The following is a 23528-nucleotide window of genomic DNA, read 5'->3' on the forward strand; positions in this document are numbered from 1 at the left end:
GATAACGATGATGACGACACTGATGGAGAACACAGATGATGATAACGATGATGACGACACTGATGGAGAAAACAGATGATGATAACGATGATGACCACACTGATGGAGAACACAGATGATGATAACGATGATGACCACACTGATGGAGAAAACAGATGATGATAACGATGATGACGACACTGATGGAGAAAACAGATGATGATAACGATGATGACCACACTGATGGAGAACACAGATGATGATAACGATGATGACCACACTGATGGAGAACACAGATGATGATAACGATGATGACCACACTGATGGAGAACACAGAGGATGATAACGATGATGACGACACTGATGGAGAACACAGAGGATGATAACGATGATGACGACACTGATGGAGAACACAGATGATGATAACGATGATGACCACACTGATGGAGAACACAGAGGATGATAACGATGATGACGACACTGATGGAGAACACAGATGATGATAACGATGATGACGACACTGATGGAGAACACAGAGGATGATAACGATGATGACCACACTGATGGAGAACACAGATGATGATAACGATGACGACACTGATGGAGAAAACAGATGATGATAACGATGATGACGACACTGATGGAGAACACAGATGATGATAACGATGATGACACTGATGGAGAACACAGATGATGATAACGATGATGACCACACTGATGGAGAACACAGATGATGATAACGATGATGACGACACTGATGGAGAACACAGATGATGATAACGATGACGACACTGATGGAGAACACAGAATTTCATGAAAGAAGAAGAGAAAAAAAGAGAGAACAAGAGCAAGGAAAGGAAGAAAAAAACAAAACAATAAAACTACAACGACCATAACTACAACAATGATAACAAAATACTGTAACGCCACCCATCACAAGTGGTCCCCCTGCAACCAGCTGCTATATATCTTGCCACAAGAATGAACGAAAATTGGGAGGGGCGTGGAGTGGGCGCTGTTTTTTTCTTCTTTGGGACAGTAAAAACATCCAAAGAACACTATGCCTAACTTTACATGAAAGAGAATTTTTAAGACATTACCCAACACATGACCGAGGGAATGTGCGGCCTGTGACTGACAATAAGCCCTTAACAATCTGCATTTTGTCATTCTGCTTGTGAGGAACGTTCTTATTGGTCAACTGGAGGGTGTGGATGGTTTGCTTGTTTACATGTTTGTAATGTTTGTTCGGAGTTAAGGTTTAGTGAGTAAGAAGTGTCACTTTGGTGTTGCCTTTGCACTGATATGCTTTATTGGGTGCCTTTGCACTGACATGCTTTATAGGGTGCCTTTGCACCAACATTTTTTGTTGAGTGCCTTTGTACCAACATTCTTTGTTGAGTGCCTTTGTACCAACATTCTTTGTTGAGTGCCTTTGTACTATCATGCTTTGTTAAGTTCCATCGCTCCATTGTGCGTTGTTGCGTTTCTTTACACGGTTATTCCCCCATTTTATCTTTGTTTCTGTGTATCTTTGTTTTCTTTTATCGATCCTTGCTTCTTCCTTCTTTCGTCCTTTGTAAATTCCCTATTTCTGGTTTTCAGCGCTAAGACAGCTTTCAACACCGGTTAGATACTGGCCAGTTCAACTTGTAAACAATTGTTCTAAAACTTCAGTTCTATACTTGGCAATAATTAACCTCCCATACAATCCAACTATCAGCCAGACTCCATGTCATCTGTGTTTTCTGATTATTTGTGCCAAAAGATTCCATTTCCCACCACGCTGTCTACAGTCACCAATATGTTAGTGTACTCTGGAACTCTCCTCGATTCGTTTACACCCGTTTCTGGGCGCTTTATTTTGGAAGTTCTAAAAAACAGTTTCTAAATCATTCGAACTTGATCCGATCCCCACAAAACTACTGTATGAAAATTTGGATATGCTTCTCTCAGTTATTGCAAACATCATGAACACTTCTCTGATCTCAGGCACTGTTCCCTATGATGTTAAGACCGCCATTGTAAAGCCCATTTTAAAAAACCTTCTGTTGACAAAAAACAACTAAAGAACTGCAGACCTGTTTCAAATGTACCTTTTCTATCCAAAATTATGGAAAAACTAGTCCTTCAACAATCTATTTCACATCTTCAAAACAATAACCTCTGTAACTCTTTCTTGTAATCCTATCGAACAGGACACAGCACTGAAACTGCTCTCTTGCGAAAGGTGAATGATCTGTTTGCAGCTGTGGATGAAGAGAAAATTTGTTCTACTCTTATCAGATCCTTCCGTTGACTGTGACAGTGTTGATCGCCATATTCTCTTTTCCCGGTTAGAAACTTGTTTTGACATTTGTTCTACAGCACTCAAATGGTTCAAACTGTATTTGGCGAACAGTAAACCAGTTAGTGTCTGTCAACAATTCCACATAATCCCCGGCCCCTCTTCTTTTTGGTGTCCCACAAGGCTCAGTTTTCAGTCCTATTTTACTTATCATGTAAACCACCCCTCTGCCTGATATCTTCCAGAACCACACTGTTGCTCATCGGTTGTTTGCAGATGACACTCAGGTACAAAATCAGCCTCGCCACAGAATGCACAAAAACGTCATGTTCTAGAAAATGCACCCATGATGTAAAGAGCTAGATTGTCAATAACAAAAAAACCCACACCATTATGATAAAACAGAGTCTGTACTCTTTCCGATTCCTTGTACTCTTCCGTCCTCATTAAAGGTTGGCTCCCATGATATCCCTTTTACAACTAATGCAAGAAACAGGATTCATTACTGATTCTAAACTTAGTATGAAAGATCCTGTGTCAAAAGCGTATGGCGCTGCTTTTTTTATTATTTTATTATTATTTTTTTTAGCTCGATCAGTTCAATCCGAACAGATGATGCAACAAATACACAAGTCACCTAATACCTTTTTTTCCGGATTAGATTACCGCAGTTCGTCTGATCTTGAAAGCCTCTCACAGACAACCATGCACTCCTCGTATATACAAGTCACACTGGCTTCCAGTATCTGAAAGAATAAAGTTAAAAACAGGTTGTATATGTTTTAGTTCAGTGAATGGTTCTGCAGCATCGTACCTGTCTAACCTTGTCAAGATGTACAGTCCACCCCGCTGTGGCTTGCATTCTTCGTCTGACACACGCATGTTTGTAACCCCGCGTTACAGACACAGGACCCGTGGTTTCTGAACATTTCCACACTATGGCCCACGAAACTGGAAATCTGTACCACAAGCATCAGTAAAACCTTTCAAGTCTAATATGGAAACGTACTTCAAACAATATTTCAAACTGTTGATTATTCTCCCCCGAAACTGTCTTTGTGTGTGTGCGTCAGTGTTTTGTGAGGAGGGGTGTGGACTGGGGATGGGGTGGGAGATGTGTGCGAGTCGTGAGTGATGTTACACTAAAATGTATTTCTGGTGAGTTTGTATTTTAACGTTTCATTATTGGGGTGAGGTGGAAGAGGTGTGCTCCTTAACATAAATATTGAACTGATGTTTTAAGCGATTATTTGGATTTCATTGTCCTTTCAGGTCACTTTCACCATGTTCCCCACACAACGAAATCTATTGTATATGTAATGAATTCGTCATGTGCACGCTTCATGTCAGATACATATTTACAGTATCCCATTTAAAATGCAATCATTGTTTAAACTTGGTTGTTTCTTTACTTCGCTGTAAATAAAAACAAACTTCATAATGTTACACCATTCTTGTTTTTGTCGATTTGAAATGAAATTTGACATGCACATTGATATCAGCTTTGTCTTTGTCTTGATGTCAGTGGAAAGAAAGTTTAACTCGGCAGTAAACATTGATGGCGTTTGATCTGATCTGAGCTGATCTGACAGAGAACGGATTCCAGTGAGGACTTTCTTCCTGGTTCAGCGGCTTCCTGGAGGAAACGAACCCCACCAGGAGGCCAGTGTCCCCTGGGTTTGAGCCTCATAGATGGACCTGGATTTTCACTCCCACCTCCACCACACCCCGAGTGCTGGTCTGGGTGCTAGTCATTTGGATGAAACCATAAACCGAGGTTCCGTGTACAGCATGCACTTAGCGCTCTCGGCAAGAAAAGTGTTGTCCCTGACAATGTTTTGTAGAAAGGTCCACTTTGATAGAAAAACAAATACACTTGCTTACATCACACACACAAACACGCGCGCGCGCGCGCGCGCACACACACACACACACACACACGCACGCACAGACACCCCCCCCCCCCCCACAACAACAACGACAAACAAACAAAAAGATAACCAGAGCGAATTGAGCGACACGTTATACACCACACTATTACAGCGAGGGCGACGCTAACACAGTCGTGAATATTCCCGCCCTTTCACCCTCCCCCTGCAGACACACACAAGCTTGACTGTGTACGTGTTGGTGAGTCATGTCAAAAATAACATAGGCACCCGATTCATTCCTCCTTCCTCACACACTGGCGCAGCAAAACACCTACAGCAATATCACACATAGACACGGCCCTGTGTTGTAGAACACCATTTCTTCTTTTTCTTTCTTTTCTTTTTTTTAAATATAATTTTTGTTCCCTCTGTGTCTGAGTCGGCCATGCACGAACGAGATAGTTGTGAAACCACTGTCAGGGAATTAATGTGCTAGCTGTGGTCGTCTCCCATTGTGTTAAAAGTCCAACAAAAGAACACTTAAAAGCAACAAATACTGCCATGCAAATTAATTTTTGTTTAGTGTTGCGACACAAGGCAGTATCATACTTATTGGAGGGTTTTATTCATTTATTTATTTATTTTTAATTTTTATTTGTATTTTTTACCCCGTGTGGAAAGATCTCATCGATCGGTGGGGTGGGATTCGTTTCTGGATCGATGGCAGCGGTCCAAAAACAACAACAACAAAAAAGCCCAACAACAAAAAACCAAGTGGAATCGATCGACGTGTGTGCGTGTTGCGAAGTTCTTGTGTTTTCCTGGTGCATGTAGCCAGGCAGGTAACTTTCTCGGTGTCTGACTTGGTCAACGGTATTATGATAATTTCGACTTGAGAGTGTCTCTCTCTCTCTCTCTCTCTCTCTCTCTCTCTCTCTCTCTCTCGTGTGTGTGTGTATGTGTGTGTGGAAATGACATGCCGACAACGACTGTTCATGGTTGAAGGAAAAATGGAGAGAAATTGTCAGTGTGCAGTGGACTGAAGTCTTGTTCGGGTTCACTGAGAGATCGATTGTCTACACATTTAAAAAAAAAAAAAGGTGAGTGTGTGTGTGTGTGTGTGTGTGTGTGTGTGTGTGTGTGTCTGTGTGTGAGAGTGAAAATGTGCGTGTGCGCACACCAAACACAACACACCACACACCACACCACACACCAGAATGGGGGTTGGACGGTGAGGGAGGTTCACAGTCAACCGCACACAAGTGACAAACAGAATCAATAAAAAGAGCAGTTTACATAACACATTATGGCATGAGGTGGGAAAGGTAATTTTTTTAAGGGGTTCGGCAATGGTGTTGTTTAATGGTTTCAGGGAGTGATTTCCATAGTGTGGCGCCTGAGTAAACCAGATTGTATTTGAACAAGTCAATTCTTGTGACTGGGGTATGCACTTTGGGGGGGTTCCTTGATGAATTTAAAGAAAATTTGTTGATTAATGTTAGTGGTGCATTACCGGTCATAATGTTGTGCATTGTTGAACCTTTGTTCTGCTCTGTCTATGGATCAGTGGTAGAACATTCGCTTGTTTATTGTCTGAGAGTCATTTTAGACAGGGGGAAAATAAATGAAAAAAAAGAGCGAGAGAGAGAGAGAATCAGAATTAGAATTTTATTCGTATAAAATTCTGAGAGAGAGAGAGAGAGAGAGAGAGAGGCTGGACACTGGACACTGGAATTGTTTATTGTCATTGCCAAGAAAGGTCTTTTGACAAGGGGCAACAACATAAATGCATGTATTTTAGCTTCAAAACAACAAAACACTATATTTTTCCGCTGAAGCCTTCAGTCGGTTTAAACCAAGAAAATCTGCAATACTTGGAAACACTTCAGTCACATCCTGACAAAAACTCAACGAAACGGAACTAAAGAAAAACAAAAATGTAATGATAATAAAATATCAAAATGAATGGGGACTGACTCGACCATCCATTCAAAAATATATCAAACCAATACAGACTGCCTCAACAATACACTCACGTATGCAATGTTATGTTTTCTTTTTTGTCCAAATAAAATAGCAACTTCTGTACTGACTATAATTAAGTGTCTTCTATGCCGTTGATACTATTCTGACTTATGTACCTTTGTCTCATTGTTTGAGCTTCTGAATTTAGCAACCGATCTAATTATGATTTCATTATCACATAACAAAACAGTAACAACATCATAGCTTTTAGCCATCTCTGTTTTAAAGAATATGCATTTTTCTGGCACAGTATTATAAATTTCACACTGAAAAAGGAAATGTTTTTCATCATCCACCTGGTATCCACAGAGACGACATGGTGACTGTGAGAGAGACACAGAGAGAGAGAGAGAGAGAGAGAGTGACTGGGGAGGTGAGGGGGGGGGGGGGGGGGGGATGGGGCTACGGGGAAGGCAGGGTATATGAGAAATGTGACCTGACTAAATATGCTTGTGTGTGTGTGTGTGTGTGTGTGTGTGTGTGTGTGTGTGTGAGTGTGTGTGTATGCATGCGTGCGTGCGTGTGTGCGCGCGTGTGTGTGTGTATGCGTGCGTGCGTGCGTGCGTGCGTGTGTGTGTGTGTGTGTGTGTTGGGGCTGGTGTGCTCTATGTGTATTGTTGGACCTGTGTACATTTAGTTGTGCATTCATATCTATGAGACTGCATATTTGTTGCATATCCGTTCCGGGGCAAACTGCGATACGTAGGAATGTGTGTGTGTGTGTGTGTGTGTGTGTGTGTGTGTGTGTGTTTTGTGTGGGTTTTTGTGTGTGTGTGTGTGTGTGTGTGTGTGTGTGTTTTGTGTTTGTGTGTGTGTGTGTGTGTGTGTGCGTGCGTGCGCAATTAATCAAATACTTAATTAATTATCATTATTGTTGTTTCATTTTATTTATTTATCTAATCTATTTCATTTTATTATTTTTTTAATCTTATTTGCTATTTATGTTTTTACTATTTTGATTTATCATTTCATTAATTGAAATAGTTATTTATCTATTTATTCATTTAGGTATATATCTTATTTTACTTCATTTTATTTCATTTTCCCTGAAGGCCTGACTAAGAGCGTTGGGTTGTGCTGCTGGTCAGGCACCTGCTCAACAGATGTGTTTGTATTTGTATTTTGTATTTCTTTTTATCACAACAGATTTCTCTGCGTGAAATTCTGGCTGCTCTCCCCAGGGAGAGCGCGTCGCTATACAACAGTGCCACCCATTTTTTTGTATTTTTTACTGCATGCAGTTTTATTTGTTTTTGCTGTCGAAGTGGATTTTTCTACTGAATTTTGCCAGGAACAACCCTTTTGTTGCCGTGGGTTCTTTTACCTGCGCTAAGTGCATGCTGCACACGGGACCTCGGTTTATCGTCTCATCCGAATGACTAGCGTCCAGACCACCACTCAAGGTCTAGTGGAGGGGCAGAAAATATCGGCGGCTGAGCCGTGATTCGAACCAGCGCGCTCAGATTCTCTCGCTTCCTAGGGGGATGCATTACCTCTAGGCCATCACGTGGTATAGCGTATATGGATTTATCCGAACGCAATGTTGCCTCCTTGAGTAACTGAACTGAACTGGGCAGTCCGGTGTAGTGCAGTGCAGTGTAGTGCAGTGCAGTGTCGTGCAGTGCAGTGCAGTGTCGTGCAGTGCAGTGTCGTGCAGTGCAGTACAGTGCAGTGTCGTGCAGTGCAGTGTAGTGCAGTGCAGTGTCGTGCAGTGCAGTGTCGTGCAGTGTCGTGCAGTGCAGTGTAGTGCAGTGCAGTGTCGTGCAGTGCAGTGTCGTGCAGTACAGTGTCGTGCAGTGCAGTGCAGTGTCGTGCAGTGCAGTGCAGTGTCGTGCAGTGCAGTGCAGTGCAGTGTCGTGCAGTGTCGTGCAGTGCAGTGCAGTGTAGTGCAGTGTCGTGCAGTGCAGTGTCGTGCAGTGCAGTGCAGTGTCGTGCAGTGCAGTGCAGTGTAGTGCAGTGCAGTGTCGTGCAGTGCAGTGCAGTGCAGTGTCGTGCAGTGCAGTGCAGTGTAGTGCAGTGTAGTGTCGCGCAGTGCAGTGCAGTGCAGTGTAGTGCAGTGCAGTGCAGTGCAGTGCAGTGCAGTGTAGTGCAGTGCAGTGCAGTGTAGTGCAGTGCAGTGCAGTGTAGTGCAGTGCAGTGTCGTGCAGTGCAGTGTCGTGCAGTGCAGTGTCGTGCAGTGCAGTGTCGTGCAGTGTCGTGCAGTGCAGTGTCGTGCAGTGCAGTGTCGTGCAATACAGTGTCGTGCAGTACAGTGTCGTGCAGTGCAGTGTCGTGCAATGTACTTATTATGACACAAGGAGATGTGATCAATGTAAGCCATACTGATTCCGTTGGACATGAACAGGTATGGGCGGGGTCTGCTCTAACGAGGTGGCCGCTGAGGACCCCGGCCTGATCATCGACGTGGAGAAAGTCCTCACCGAGGCCACATGGAAATTCTTCAAAATAGCTCACGGAAAGTTAGTATGCACATGTTCATGTGGAAAATGCTAACGACGACGACAAGATCAATGTACAAGGGAAACCAAGCAGTGGTCGTCAGCAGCACAGTAGGAACAGCACGGAAGTGGCACTGACAATCGATATCAATAAACAACATCAGGGTTAGAGGTCAAACATTCTATTGGCTTCCACGGCCAACAGGGGCAGTGAATTCATATTCACTAGTGAATTCATGTTCACTGTCTAGGGCTGGGCATAGGAAGGCAGTAAATTCATGTTCACTATGTCTAGGGCTTGGCATAGGAAGGTAGTGAATTCATGTTGACTGTCTAGGGCTGGGCATAGGAAGGCAGTGAATTCATGTTCACTATGTCTAGGGCTTGGCATAGGAAGGTAGTGAATTCATCTTCACTGTATCTAGGGTTTGGCATAGGAAGGTGGTGAATTCATCTTCACTGTGTCTAGGGCTGGACATAGGAAGGCAGTGAATTCATGTTCACTGTGTCTAGGACTGGGCATAGGAAGGCAGTGAATTCATGTTTACTATGTCTAGGGCTTGGCATAGGAAGGCAGTGAATTCATCTTCACTGTGTCTAAGGCTGGGCATAAGAAGGTAGTGAATTCATCTTCACTGTGTCTAGGGCTCGACATAGGAAGGCAGTGAATTCATGTTCATTGTGTCTAGGGCTGGACATAGGTAGGCAGTGAATTCATGTTCATTGTGTCTAGGGCTCGGCATAGGAAGGCAGTGAATTCATGTTCATTGTGTCTAGGGCTCGGCATAGGAAGGCAGTGAATTCATGTTCATTGTGTCTAGGGCTCGGCATAGGAAGGCAGTGAATTCATGTTCATTGTGTCTAGGGCTCGGCATAGGAAGGCAGTGAATTCATGTTCATTGTGTCTAGGGCTCGGCATAGGAAGGCAGTGAATTCATGTTCATTGTGTCTAGGGCTCGGCATAGGAAGGCAGTGAATTCATGTTCATTGTGTCTAGGGCTCGGCACAGGAAGGCAGTGAATTCATGTTCATTGTGTCTAGGGCTCGGCACAGGAAGGCAGTGAATTCATGTTCATTGTGTCTAGGGCTCGGCATAGGAAGGCAGTGAATTCATGTTCATTGTGTCTAGGGCTCGGCATAGGAAGGCAGTGAATTCATGTTCATTGTGTCTAGGGCTCGGCATAGGAAGGCAGTGAATTCATGTTCATTGTGTCTAGGGCTCGGCATAGGAAGGCAGTGAATTCATGTTCATTGTGTCTAGGGCTCGGCATAGGAAGGCAGTGAATTCATGTTCATTGTGTCTAGGGCTCGGCATAGGAAAGCGGGGCCCAGTCCTCTCCATCCGATGCTTTAATTAACCTCCCCTGGACAGAAGTCAGACACACATCCACACCCGGGTGAAGTGAGGAAAACGGGAATGAAGTGACTTTCCCGAGGACACACCACCATGCCCAAAGGGGGCCTCCAGCACTGATCACTGTGAACACTGGATCACAAGTCCTACATCTTACCGACTCTGCCACGGTGTCTCTGGCAGCAACCATTACAAACACGACATCGTGGAAGCGAAAACAAAAAGCATCAGCAGCAATTGCAGCAACAACAACAGAAGCATCAGCAATAAAAATAACATTGACAGCATTTATTATGACATCACAACTACTCCTTTCCGTTCTTCTACTGCTTCTGTCACTGCTGCTGTCACTGCTGCTGTCACTGCTGCTGTCACTGCTGCTGTCACTGCTGCTGTCACTGCTGCTGTCACTGCTGCTGTCACTGCTGCTGTCACTGCTGCTGCAACAACAAATGAAATCCGGTGTTAAAGCTGCTGCTGCTGCTGGTGTTGTTGCTGTTTCTGCCACGATGCTCTTATTGTTAGGGTTGCTGATGCTGTAACTATTGCTGCTGCTGACACTGCTGTATCAGAAACATGCTGGTGTTATTGCTGTTTCTGCCACGATGCTCTTATTGTTAGGGTTGCTGATGCTGTAACTATTGCTGCTGCTGACACTGCTGTATCAGAAACATGCTGTTGTTGTTGCTGTTTCTGCCACGATGCTCTTATTGTTAGGGTTGCTGATGCTGTAACTATTGCTGCTGCTGACACTGCTGTATCAGAAACATGCTGTTGTTGTTGCTGTTTCTGCCACGATGCTCTTATTGTTAGGGTTGCTGATGCTGTAACTATTGCTGCTGCTGACACTGCTGTATCAGAAACATGCTGTTGTTGTTGCTGTTGATGCTACTACTGCTACTACTAGAGCTACATCCTTTTCTGTAGCTGCTTCTACTGCTGTTGTTGCTGCTGCTACACCACCACCACCACCACCAACTACTGCTACAACAACTACTACTGCTGCTGCTTTTGCTGCTGCTCTGTCAGTAATACTACTGCTGATAATTCTGCTAATTCTGCTAATTCTGATGTTTCTGATGTCTCTCTTTCTACTGTTGTTGCTACCCGCTCTGTTGCTACTACTGCAGTAGCAGTTATTCCTGCTGCTGGCTGTATTGTATTGTGCTGTACTGTGTTGTGCTGTGCTGTGTTGTGCTGTGCTGTATTGTGTTGTGCTGTACTGTGTTGTGCTGTGCTGTGTTGTGCTGTGCTGTATTGTGTTGTGCTGTGTTGTGCTGTGCTGTATTGTATTGTGCTGTACTGTGTTGTGCTGTGCTGTGTTGTGCTGTGCTGTATTGTGTTGTGCTGTGTTGTGCTGCATTGTGCTGTGCTGTGCTGTGTTGTGCTGTGCTGTGTTGTGCTGTGCTGTGCTGTGTTGTGCTGTACTGTATTGTGCTGTGCTGTGTTGTGCTGTGCTGTGTTGTGCTGTGTTGTGCTGTGCTGTGTTGTGCTGCATTGTGCTGTGCTGTGCTGTGCTGTGTTGTGCTGTGCTGTGTTGTGCTGTACTGTATTGTGCTGTGCTGTGTTGTGCTGTGCTGTGTTGTGCTGTACTGTATTGTGCTGTGCTGTGTTGTGCTGTGTTGTGCTGCATTGTGCTGTGCTGTGTTGTGCTGTGCTGTGTTGTGCTGTGCTGTGCTGTGTTGTGCTGTACTGTATTGTGCTGTGCTGTGCTGTGCTGTGTTGTGCTGTGCTGTGTTGTGCTGTACTGTATTGTGCTGTGCTGTGTTGTGCTGTGCTGTGTTGTGCTGTGCTGTGCTGTGTTGTGCTGTACTGTATTGTGCTGTGCTGTGCTGTGCTGTGTTGTGCTGTGCTGTGTTGTGCTGTACTGTATTGTGCTGTGCTGTGTTGTGCTGTACTGTATTGTGCTGTGCTGTGTTGTGCTGTGTTGTGCTGCATTGTGCTGTGCTGTGTTGTGCTGTGCTGTGTTGTGCTGTGCTGTGCTGTGTTGTGCTGTACTGTATTGTGCTGTGCTGTGCTGTGCTGTGTTGTGCTGTGCTGTGTTGTGCTGTACTGTATTGTGCTGTGCTGTGTTGTGCTGTGCTGTGTTGTGCTGTACTGTATTGTGCTGTGCTGTGTTGTGCTGTACTGTATTGTGCTGTGCTGTGTTGTGCTGTGCTGTGTTGTGCTGTACTGTATTGTGCTGTGCTGTGTTGTGCTGTACGGTATTGTGCTGTGCTGTGTTGTGCTGTGCTGTGTTGTGCTGTGCTGTGTTGTGCTGCATCGCATTTCATTTCATTTCATTTCATTGCATTGCATTGCACTATATTGTATTGTCACCTTTTGTCAGAACAGATTTTTCTGTGTGAAACTCGGGGGTGCATACTGCAGCACCTGTTGTTACCTGTTGTTACTTCCGCTGCCTCTTCAACAGCCATGTTACTGTTACTACAGCTGCTACTGCTGTTAATGATGTTACTTCCACTGCCATGTCACCGTTACTACTACAGTAGTAGCAGTAGTATTCATATCATCATAGCAGTAGACGTTATGTATTGTATTGTATTGTTTTGTATTACTCTTTTGCCAGCTACTGCTGTTGCTGCCACTGCTGGTTTCACTGTCATTTCTGCAATGTCACTATTACTTCTGCTGCTACTACTGCTACAACTGTTGTTTTCATAGCCGCTTCTACTGCTGTGTCACCATTACTACCGCTGCTACTGCTGCTACTATTTTTGTTTTCAGTTTTACTGCTGAGATAAAATTACTGCTACTGTTGCTGCTGCAGCAACTATTGTTGCTTTCACTGCTATTTCCAGTGCCATGTTACTGTTACTACTTCCACTTCTACCGCTGCTTTATCTGCCTTTTTGACTCACTTGTGTGAACAATGAGTGTGTGTGTGTGTGTGTGTGTGTGTGTGTGTGTGTGTGTGTGTGTGTGTGTGTGTGTGTGTGTGTGTCTGTGTCTGTGTGTCTGTGTCTGTGTCTCTGTGTCTGTGTGTCCGTGGCAAACTTTAACATTGCCATTTTCTCTGGAAATACTTTGTCTGCCAGTACCAAATTTTTATGCTTTAGCATAGTATGAAATTTTTTTTCACAGTCATACCAATAACAGGTTGTAAGTCTCCCGAATTAAGCCGTATTTCTTTCGTTGAGATTCGTTCCGAAATCCGAAAATTCTAAAAACCGCTTCCCATTGATTTAGGCCAACAAAAAGGTAGGTTGTGTTTGAAGACGCCTTGACCTCGTTTCTTGTTCACAATTAAAAGGAAAGAAATACAAATTCCGGACAGAACACATACAGTGATACTAACTTCACCATCGACGTATTTACTGCATATAATTAACTATTCTAAAGTGGACACTGAATTTACTGGAATGAACACAAAAGAAAAATTGAATTGATCGTTTCTTTCAGCCTGTTGTAGATTGGTTCGTGCAGATCTAGAGATCTACCATGTCTTGCGGTGTGCTTGAAGCGATGGCAACGACTCCTTTACCGCTGAAATCGAGATATGATAAAACACACAAAAAACATGATTTAAACGGCGTTATCACGTCCACTACAATCACATCTATTTATCGCACGAAGAAGAAAACTTCAACATTGCTTTGAATATTAAATTCAGTCAAATGACGTCAGATGCGCATCAGCAGTGGGGATTAGTCTACTTGCTTCGGAAATGAACATGCATGGTTCAATCCCGCTTGCATGCCTTTGTAAAAAAAAATCAAAAATGATTTCTCGCAAGCTTGTTTAAAATATCATATTTAATACATAGCACTTTTCAATGATTTTTTAAATCCCTTGTTTCATCTCCTCATGATTTCTTTACTCAATAAAGCGCGGAGCACAAGTGAGTCTTGAAGGCTTTGCTTCTTGTTTTGTTTTGTTTTATTTTTATACTTTTATGCCACTATTGCTACTACTACTGCTGCTGCTGCTGCTGCTGCTAATACTATTGCTTTTACTGCCACCTTTCCTGATATACCGTTATTGCTACTGCTATAACTACTGTCACTTTCACTGCCGCTTGTATTGCTCTGCCACTATGTCTGGCGGTGGTCCTGGTTGGTGTGGCGTGGTGCAGGGTGGAGCGGCGGTTCCTGAAGAGGAAGAACTACCAGATCGAGGTGCCCATGCACTACTACCACTTCCAGGAGGTGGACAGCGAGGTGACCGCCAGGACCACACGTCCCCAGGGAACTACAGGGCTGGGTAAACCACAGGGACTGGTAGGCCTGAACTCCTCTCTCTCTCTCTCTCTTTCTCTGTGTGTGTGTGTGTGTGTGTGTGTGTGTGTGTGTGTGTGTGTGTGTGTGTGTGTGTGTGTGTGTGTGTGTGTGTGTGTTCAGACACGAATAAATGATTACAGATAGCTATAAAAATTACATGCTACTGATGTAGTGAGACCGACAAAAACGAACAATTATGATATTTGGACTAACCAGGTACGAATATATTTCAAAAATGGAGGAGAAACTCTTGAAATCGTTAATGATTTTAGATATTTAGGAATTTATTTTACAAAACAAAGCAAAAGAAAAGAAAAGCGGTAGCTTTGCAAAATGCAAGAAATCTGCATACAACAAGGCCACTAAAGCCATGTACGGCACAATACAAACGACATGGAAAAATGATTGACCTATTCATGAAACATTATATTCATTTTATAAAAAAATGATTGTACTAGTTTTACAGTATGATTGTGAAATCTGGGGATATGAAAACATCTATCAATGACAAATTCCAACTGAAATTTTTAAAGTATATTTTTCGTTTCAAACATAATACTTTGCATTGCTTTGTTTATGGGGAAACGGGAAGATATCAACTATGTGTTTCTTGTTTTTGTTCGAATGGTTCGCATATGGATAAATCTTGCACATTTTCCAATCTCCAATCTCAAAATTGTCATTCACACTTTACCAAACCGTGAGAAATTTACATGACAAAGATCTCATCCAGTCTGCATGGCTTGTTAAGATTCGAGAATTTCTCGCAAGATGCGGATTTGCTTGTGTGGGATAGGGAATTTTGTTCAAATATCAGTACAACAAGCAGCCACTTTCGTGATTCTTTTGTGAATGATTTTATTAACTGTGAATGAACTTGATGCATGCAGCAGATACTTGTTTTATTAACAACAACAACAACAATAACACAACAAACAACTGACTTTACAGCAGAGAAATGTATATCTTATTTACCAGACATTAATGTTCATGCACTTACTAGATTTCGCTACAGCAACCACAAAAATTACCAGTTGAAATCGGACTTTATCATAATATATACCTAAAACGTGATGAAAGATTATGCCCTAAATGTAATTGTCAGTGATTGTAGATGAATTCTATTTCACCGCAGAATGTCCTCAAAATGATAACTTACATGATTTGATTCCCAACGCTTCTTCCCGTCTTACAATTTTTTGTAAACTGATGTCTTCAAATTCTAGAAAACTTTTGTATTTGTATTTTTTTTTTTATCACAGCAGATTTCTCTGTGTGAAATTCGGGCTGCTCTCCCAAGGGAGAGCGCGTCGCTATACTACAGCGCCACCCATTTTTTTTGTATTTTTTCCTGCGTACGGTTTTATTTGTTTTTCCTATCGAAGTGGATTTTTCTTCACAATTTTGCCAGGAACAACCCTTTTGTTGCCGTGGGTTCTTTTACGTGAGCCTTGTGCATGTTGCACACGGGACATCGGATTATCGTCTCATCCGAATGACTAGCGTCCAGACCACCACTCAAGGTCTAGTGGAGGGGGAGAAAATATCGGCGGCTGAGCCATGATTCGAACCAACGCACTCAGATTTTCGTACTTTCTATGCGAACGCATTATCTCTAGGCCATCACTCCACATTTTGCTTCCAGTTTCAAAATTTATAAACATGGCAAATATCTGACAGAAAGGGTATAACTCTGCATTTGAAACTGTACGCCCAGCTTTATAGTGAGAACTATTTGGTGTCGGTGGGGGTGAAAATGGGGGTGTGGTGTGGTGTGGTGTGGGGGTGGGGTACTCTTTCTTCCTCGTGTTGGTTTCCGTCATCTTCTCTTTCTACTCCTTTTTGACTCACTTGTGTAAACAAAGTGAGCCCATGTTATAACCCGGTTGGCGTGTGTGTGTGTGTGTGTGTGTGTGTGTGTGTGTGTGTGTGTGTGTGTGTGTGTGTGTGTGAGGTAAACGTTAAGAAAATACTTTGTCTGCCAATACCAAATTTTGATTAGACATTGTAAGGAAAAGATCTTCACAGTCATACCAATAGTTGCTTGTAAGTCTTCCGAATAAAGGCGTATTTCCGGACCTTTGACGGTTTCTTTTGTTGAGGCTCGATCCGGATCCAAAAAAATACAAATAATCCCGCTTCCCAGTTTCCAGAACGTAGGCTATGTTTGGTTAGAAGACGGCATGACATCGTTTATCTTCTTCGCACATGCAGTGACACTATCTACACCATCGACGTGTTTATTGCATATGAATATTCTACACTGAATTAACTAGAATGAACATAAAAGAAAAATTCAGTTGATCATTTCTTTCAGTTTTGGTCGGTCTGTTGTAGACTGATTTGTGCACATCTAGAGAAAACAGCTGATGTTCGGTGTGCCTTACGGGACGTCTCCTTTACCGAAAAAAAAAGAAAAAAAAGAAGAAAAAAAAGAAAGATGTTATTACCACGAATTGATATATCTATTGCACTGAAAAACATAGCTTTAAATATCAAATTTGGTCAAGTGACGTCAGATCCACCATAGCGCATTGCTTCCGAATAGAACATTCTTGGTTCGATCCCGCTAGCATGCCTTTTTTTATAATTTAAAAAAAAAAAAAGGTTATTGATATTTGACACAGAACCCATTTTAACGATTTAAAAAACATCCTTTTTTTTCCTCATGATTCCTTTACTGGATAAAGCGCGTGTCACAAGTGAGTCTTGAAGGCCTTGCCTCTCTTGTTTGAAGTAGAGTTGCAGTTGTGATTGTTAATGTTGTTGTTGGTGTTGTCGTTGTTCTCCTTCTCGTCCTCCTCCTCCTCCTTCAAACCTCGTCTTGTTATTGGTGTTTCAGTTGCTCTTCTTCTCCTGTTCTTCCTGCTCCTCCGCCTTCCTCTTGTTGTTCTTCTTGTTATCCCATCTTCCTCTTTCTTCTCCTCCTCTTCCTCCTTGCCCGCCTCCTCCTCCTCCTCCTCCTTCCTCTTCATCATTTCCCCACCTTCCATTTGTTTCCTCTTGTTCTCCTCCTCCTCTTCCTTCTTCTCCCCTTTCTCCTTCTTCCTCTTGTTCTCCTCCTCCTCTTCCTTCTTCGTTTTCTCTTTCTTCCTCTTGTTTCCTCTTGTTCTTCTTGGTCTCCTCCTCTTCCTTCTTCTTTCTCCCATCATTGATAATTTTCACCATTTTTCTCTTTTCGTTATCGCCATCATCGTCCTCATCATCGTGATGACTTACTCCCCCAGACAAATGGCGGACCCAACGCCCAGTCCTCCACCACCCAGCAGAGCCTCCTGGCGGGGAAAGGCCTGGCTCATGGAGACCAGACGTCCCCGGGCCAGATCGGCCTGCAGACAGAATTCAACAACGACACTGACGAGAAGCAGACCTACACCTTTCAGTTCGAGAAGGTTCGTACAGCGTCCGTGGAAGTCAGCTACCAGAAAGGCTTTTCCATCGGCACCAAGGCCAACTTCAGCATCGGCTTACCCAAAGTGATGGGCGATGGGTCCATAGGGGCGGAGGTGGATAAGCATTTGGAGGTGTGTACATGTCGTTCGCTTTTGTTTTCGGAGTGTTTGCTTGAATTCTGGGGAATTCGTATGCATTGTTCATGTCTCTGTCTCTGTCTGTCTGTCTGTCTCTGTGTGTGTGTGTGTGAGTGTATGTGTGTGTGTGTGTGTGTGTGTGTGTGTGTGTGTGTGTGTGTGTGTGTGTGTGTGTTTATCATGATGGAAGTTTCTATGTGTAGTTCCTTTTCTTGGGTGTTTTCAATACATTTTGGAGGATCGTATGTGTCGTTCGCTTTTCTTTCTTTCTTTTTTGTTTCTTTTTATGTTATGTTATTGTAATTAATTTATCATTTGATATTCAGTTGACTTGTTACATAACATTTCATTATGAGGTCTACATTTTATTAATAAAGCTATTGTAATGCATAATTATCTTCATAAACGTTTTTGAGTGTTTGCGCTGTAAACGTGTTCAGCTTATTTTATATTTTAGTGTCAATGACATGTGGGTTCTCTTACCACGTCAACATCGGTTTTATTACTTCAGTTACTGGGTTGCATATGTTCATGAATGTTCATCTTCCAAAAGGGATTGTGTTTGATGTGTTTAATGTCATATGTACTCGAGCCAACACCCAAGCTCAAATCTTCATGAACGGACAACAACTTGAAGAAGTGGATGCTTTCAAATATCTCGGCTCCACCCTCACAAACGACGGTCGCTCAACAACTGAAATAAAGATTAGGATAGCGATCGCAACATCAGCAATGGCTAAGCTCAGCAAGATTTGGAAGAGCAGAGAGATCAGCTTTCCAACAAAGATCAAACTATACCGATCCCTGGTGCTATCCATACTGCTGTATGGATGTGAAAGTTGGACTTTAACAGCAGAGACTACTAGGAAAGTCCAGACGTTTGAGACAAAATGCTTCAGACGATTGCTTGGAATCTCATGGAAGGACAGAAAGACCAATGACTTTGTCAAGAGCCAAATAACCATGCTAGCGGGTCCACTGGAACCACTCTTAGCAGTGGTCAAAAGGAGGAAGCTGTCATGGTTCGGGCATGTGACACGCCACAATTCACTGCAAAAGACAGTTCTACAGGGAACGCTAGAGGGTGGTAGGCGAAGAGGGAGGCAAGCCAAATGCTGGATGGACAACATCAAGGAATGGACCAATATGGATAACGCTACGCTGATACGACAGGCAGAAGATAGAACCGGATGGCGTCGTCTGACTACAGAATCGTCCCTCATGTCTCCTCTACGCTTATCCCGGGCAGGAGAATGAATGGAATGGAATGGACTCGAGCCAAAAGACAAATTTCTGTGCATTTACAGATAATGAAGTTCAATCTGATCTTATCTTGTTTGAATATTACAGGGTTTTATGTGTCGTTCGTTTTTTTGTTTTTGTTTTTGTTTTTGGTGTTTGGTTGAATGTTGATGGTTGATATATAGGATGTTCAGTTTGATTGCTTTTTTGAATGTTGGAGAATCTAGTATGTTTTCTTTCTGTTTTCGTTCGTGTGAATGTTAGAGATTGGAATTTTGTGTTTGCATGTTCGTATATATTGGACGTTTTTCTTTTTGTTGAAGGAGCGTTAGAGGTGTGCATATGTTGTGCGTTTTGTTTTCTTTTATTCAAATATTAGAATTCTATACATGAGTACTTTCCGTTTTGGCTTTTGTCTAAACAGTGGTTTGTCTTTTGTATATGTTTTCTTTTTTAATTCACCTTTCTTTTTCTTTTACTTTTCTTTGTACGTTGTTCTTTTATTTTTGGGTGGGTTGGGGTGGGTTGGGGTGGGTTGGGGTCGGTTGGGGTGGGTTGGGGTGGGTTAGGGTGGGTTAGGGTGGGTTGGGGTGGGTTGGGGTGGGGTGGGGTGGCCTTTTCCTTTCATTTTCTCTTCTTCAGTTTCATTTCTCTTCGTTCATCTTTCTTCATTCTTCTTCTTTTGCTTTGTTTCTCTTGTTTTTCTTTTGCTTTGTTTCTCTTGTTTTTCTTTTGCTTTGTTTCCGATTTGTTTCCCTTGTTTTTCTTTTGCTTTGTTTCTGATTTGTTTCTCTTGTTTTTCTTTTGCTTTGTTTCTCTTGTTTTTCTTTTGCTTTGTTTCCGATTTGTTTCCCTTGTTTTTCTTTTGCTTTGTTTCCGATTTGTTTCCCTTGTTTTTCTTTTGCTTTGTTTCCGATTTGTTTCCCTTGTTTTTCTTTTGCTTTGTTTCCGATTTGTTTCCCTTGTTTTTCTTTTGCTTTGTTTCCGATTTGTTTCCCTTGTTTTTCTTTTGATTTGTTTCCGATTTGTTTCCCTTGTTTTTCTTTTGATTTGTTTCCGATTTGTTTCCCTTGTTTTTCTTTTGATTTGTTTTCTTTTCTCTCTTTCCTCTTTTGTTTCCTTTCCTTTTGTTTATCATCGTTTTCGTCTTTCTTTGTACGATGAACTGACAGACACGCTGTCAGGTGTTACTTGATCCTGAGTGTGTGTGTGTGTGTGTGTGTGTGTGTGTGTGTGTGTGTGTGTGTGTGTGTGTGTGTGTGTGTGTGTGTGTGTGTTTATCATGTTGGTAGTTTGTATGTGTCGTTCTTTCTTGGCTCATATACGGGCGCAATAGCCGAATGGTTAAAGCGTTGGACTTTCAACCTGAGGGTCCGGAGTTCGAATCTCGATGACGGCGCCTGGTGGATAAGGGTGGAGATTTTTCCAGTCTCCCAGGTCAACATATGTGCAGACCTGCTAGTGCCTGAACCCCCTTCTTGTGTATACGCACGCAGAAGATCACGTATGCACGTTACATATCCTGTAATCCATGTCAACGTTCGGTGGGTTATGGAAACAAGAACATACCCAACATGCACACCCCCGAAAACGGAGTGTGGCTGCCTACATGACGGGGTGAATAAACAAAACGGCCATACACGTAAAATGTTACATATCTGTATGAGTGTGTATGTGTGCATGCCTGAAATCTGATTGAATGACACAGGAAACAAATGATGAGCACCCAGTGGCAGCCGTCAGTCGGCTCTACCCACGTAGACAGCCTGTTGTGTAAATGATCCCGTGTTTGTAAAGCGCTTAGAGCTTGGTCTCCGACCGAGGATAGGCGCTATATAAGTATCCATATCAATCAATCAATCAATCAATATCACAGCGAAGACTCTGTCCGTATTCTTCAAACGGCAGGTGACGAAGTCGACAGGCGAGAGGTTTGAGGAGTCACTGAAGACATCAGCAACAAGTGACATCGTCGTTTCCGAGCGCAGCCGTTACATCGCCTCTGTCGTCATGGAGGAAAAGCAGCTGCTGGCCAATTTCAAGGTCAGTCCTCGGCTGTCACGAGCTCAAGGTTGCGGGTGGGTCAGGGGTCATTTAAGCTGTCGCCTTCTATTTCAGCCTGTCTACCTGTTTGTTGGTGTTTTCATTCATTCATTCTTGCTGTCTTGCTTTCATGTTGTTTGTGCTATTGCTGCGACGACGATGATGTCGACGAGAATGACAATAACGAGAGTCACGGCAATAGCAGCAGCAGTCACAAGACATACACGAAAATTGGTTTATGGTTTGATTGATTGATTAGTTGATGGATTCAGTGATAGATTGAATCATTGATGGATTGACTGATAGATTGTCTGATGGACTGACAGACTGTGGTGGAGATGACCATGCCAGCAGGCAGAGCCCCCATCTACGTCCGGAATCTGAAGACAGGGGAGTATAACTACGTCAGGACTATCCGTAACCTGCCCAGTGCCTTTAAAGGCTTCAGTGTGAGTGAGTGAGTGAGTGAGTGTGTGTGTGTGTGTGTGTGTGTGTGTGTGTGTGTGTGTGTGTGTAAGTGTGTGTGCGTGCGTGCGTGCGTGTGTGTGTGCGCGTGCGTTTGTGTGTGTGTGTGTGTGTGTGTGTGTGCGTGTGTGTGTTGTGTGTGTGTGTGTGTGTGTGTGTGTGTGTGTGTGTGTGTGTTCGTACTTTTTATAATTGATTTCTGTCATCTTTTATAAGATTTTAGTGAACTAAAGTTCAAGGACTGTTAAGGATTTCATCCTGTTTTGCTATGTGTTCAGTCGAATCACTGTGAGTTTTTTTTTCTTTTTTAAGCCAAATATTATTAGTTTTTCAAAATTCAACTGTAATACTGCTGTGTCGTCAAGCGTTTTAAGGGTTGGGAAGGTTGGGAGCCAATGTGTATGTTTTGGATTTTGTTTGCATGATATGTGAAAAAGATGAATGTATGTAATGTTTCAATGCTCCCAGGGGGGACACGAAATAAACCCATTGCCCTGCCTTGCCTTGTAAAGCCTTAATCACATAGTAACTCCAAACCTTCAGTGATTTTTTTCCCTGTTGAACCATAAGCAGATCTGAATCCAAAATGCCGACTGGTGTTTTTACATGTTAACTCCAATCCCTTACTGATGTTTTCTGCTGGTTAAACCCAAAGCAGATTTGAACCCCAAACCCTCAGTGACCTTTCCTGTGTCCAGAAGGACGTGGTGAGCCCCGTGCTGAACGCGGAGGGCAAGACGAGGAGTGACGCTGTGCGCTTCACAGTGCACGGCATCATAGACGGCGTGCAGCTGTCCACACACAAGATCCACCTGCACAAGGTGCCCGCCCTCACCCAGCGGGACAAGGAGGACGCCCAGAAAACTCACACCAAGAACCCGGCCACGGGGAAAGAGGAGCTGATTGAGTTTTAGCCATCACTGACCTGTAAATATCGACCTGAACCAATTCTAGCCATCACTGGCTGGTAGAGATCGACCTGAACCAGTTCTGGCCATCATTGACCTGGAAATATCGACCTGAACCAATTCTAGCCATCACTGACTGGTAAATATCGACCTGAATCAATTCTAGCCACCAATGACTAGTAAATATCGACCTGAACCAATTCTAGCCATCACTGACTGGTAAATATCGACCTGAATCAATTCTAGCCACCAATGACTAGTAAATATCGACCTGAACCAATTCTAGCCATCACTGACTGGTAAATATCGACTTGAACCACTTTTTGGCTCTAGCGTGAAAATAAACGTAAACTGTGAAAACTGTGAAAGATTGTCACTCAATTTTGAACTTATCTTGTTTGGGACTGACTATAAAACGAAAACAGATGATGTTTTTGATTTGATAGTTTTATAGGCACGTTTCTTTATACATAAGTGTAGAATTAATAAAGTTAAATCAGGGTTACATGCATTCTTTGCTGAACTCAAGGACAAGTACACAACAGAAAAACAAATACACCTGATGGAAAGGAATTATCGGGATTTCTCTATTAAATGGCTACCCTATTTAGATTTTGTGATGGAACATGGATTTAACTAATCTTATATAGAGCCAGAGAGGATTCCACAGGTGTGGAAACATATTGACTGATCTTGGTTTGACTGTTTTTGTGTGTGACTCGGATGTTCCCTGTGCTCCATGAGATTTGACTGTTAATGTGTGCTGGGAGCTGAGAAAGGAAATGTCATGTTCTATGATCTGTGTTTGCAATTCCTTTTTTCCTTGGTGTGTGCGTGTGTGTGCGTGCGTGTGTGTGTGTGTGTGTGTGTGTGTGTGTGTGTGTGTGTGTGTGTGTGTGTGTGTGTGTGTGTGTGTGTGTGTGTGTTGTTGTTGTTGTTGTTGTTGTTGTTTTATTTCCCCATTCTCTGTTATTTACATTCTTTTCTGCTTGTTCGTCAGAGGTATTTAAAACACCCTTGCAAACTGTCACCACACTATACATGTAGATGTATTGCTTCTATCGCTGAAGGTGGTGTAAATTGTTATTCTGGTTTATTGGTGTTGAATTTCATGTGAAATTGTAATGGAGACGATGTTGAAAACAAAATATAACCTTCTGTGCAAG

The 23528-nt window shown here is 42.9% G+C and overlaps 1 protein-coding gene and 1 long non-coding RNA gene across 9 annotated transcripts in view; one reads left to right on the top strand and one right to left on the bottom strand.

Moving 5' to 3' along the window:
- The first annotated feature begins 4585 nt into the window (after nt 1-4585).
- LOC143275317 (uncharacterized) lies at nt 4586-23160 on the top strand. Of its 8 annotated transcripts, none has more exons than XM_076579322.1 (8): nt 4586-4979; nt 5166-5234; nt 8505-8621; nt 14030-14174; nt 17402-17698; nt 20855-20989; nt 21316-21438; nt 22153-23160. In XM_076579322.1, the coding sequence occupies exons 3-8, from the start codon at nt 8509-8511 to the stop codon at nt 22366-22368; spliced, it is 1029 nt and encodes a 342-aa protein (XP_076435437.1). In that variant the 5' UTR covers nt 4586-4979; nt 5166-5234; nt 8505-8508; the 3' UTR covers nt 22369-23160. The 8 variants fall into 8 exon arrangements, with proteins under 8 accessions (XP_076435437.1, XP_076435441.1, XP_076435438.1 ...); XM_076579320.1 differs by having other exon boundaries at nt 4587-4979; nt 5166-5237; nt 8507-8621; XM_076579326.1 differs by lacking the exon at nt 8505-8621 and having other exon boundaries at nt 5166-5237.
- A 39-nt stretch (nt 23161-23199) lies between these two features.
- LOC143275318 (uncharacterized) overlaps nt 23200-23528 on the bottom strand; it is a 3483-nt gene continuing 3154 nt past the window's right edge. Inside the window, exon 2 of the long non-coding RNA XR_013053420.1 lies at nt 23200-23528. This exon is cut by the window's right edge and continues 156 nt beyond it. This is a non-coding gene — a long non-coding RNA (uncharacterized LOC143275318).

Source organism: Babylonia areolata, chromosome 30, assembly GCF_041734735.1.
Source record: "Babylonia areolata isolate BAREFJ2019XMU chromosome 30, ASM4173473v1, whole genome shotgun sequence".
Taxonomy (NCBI): domain Eukaryota; kingdom Metazoa; phylum Mollusca; class Gastropoda; order Neogastropoda; family Buccinidae; genus Babylonia; species Babylonia areolata.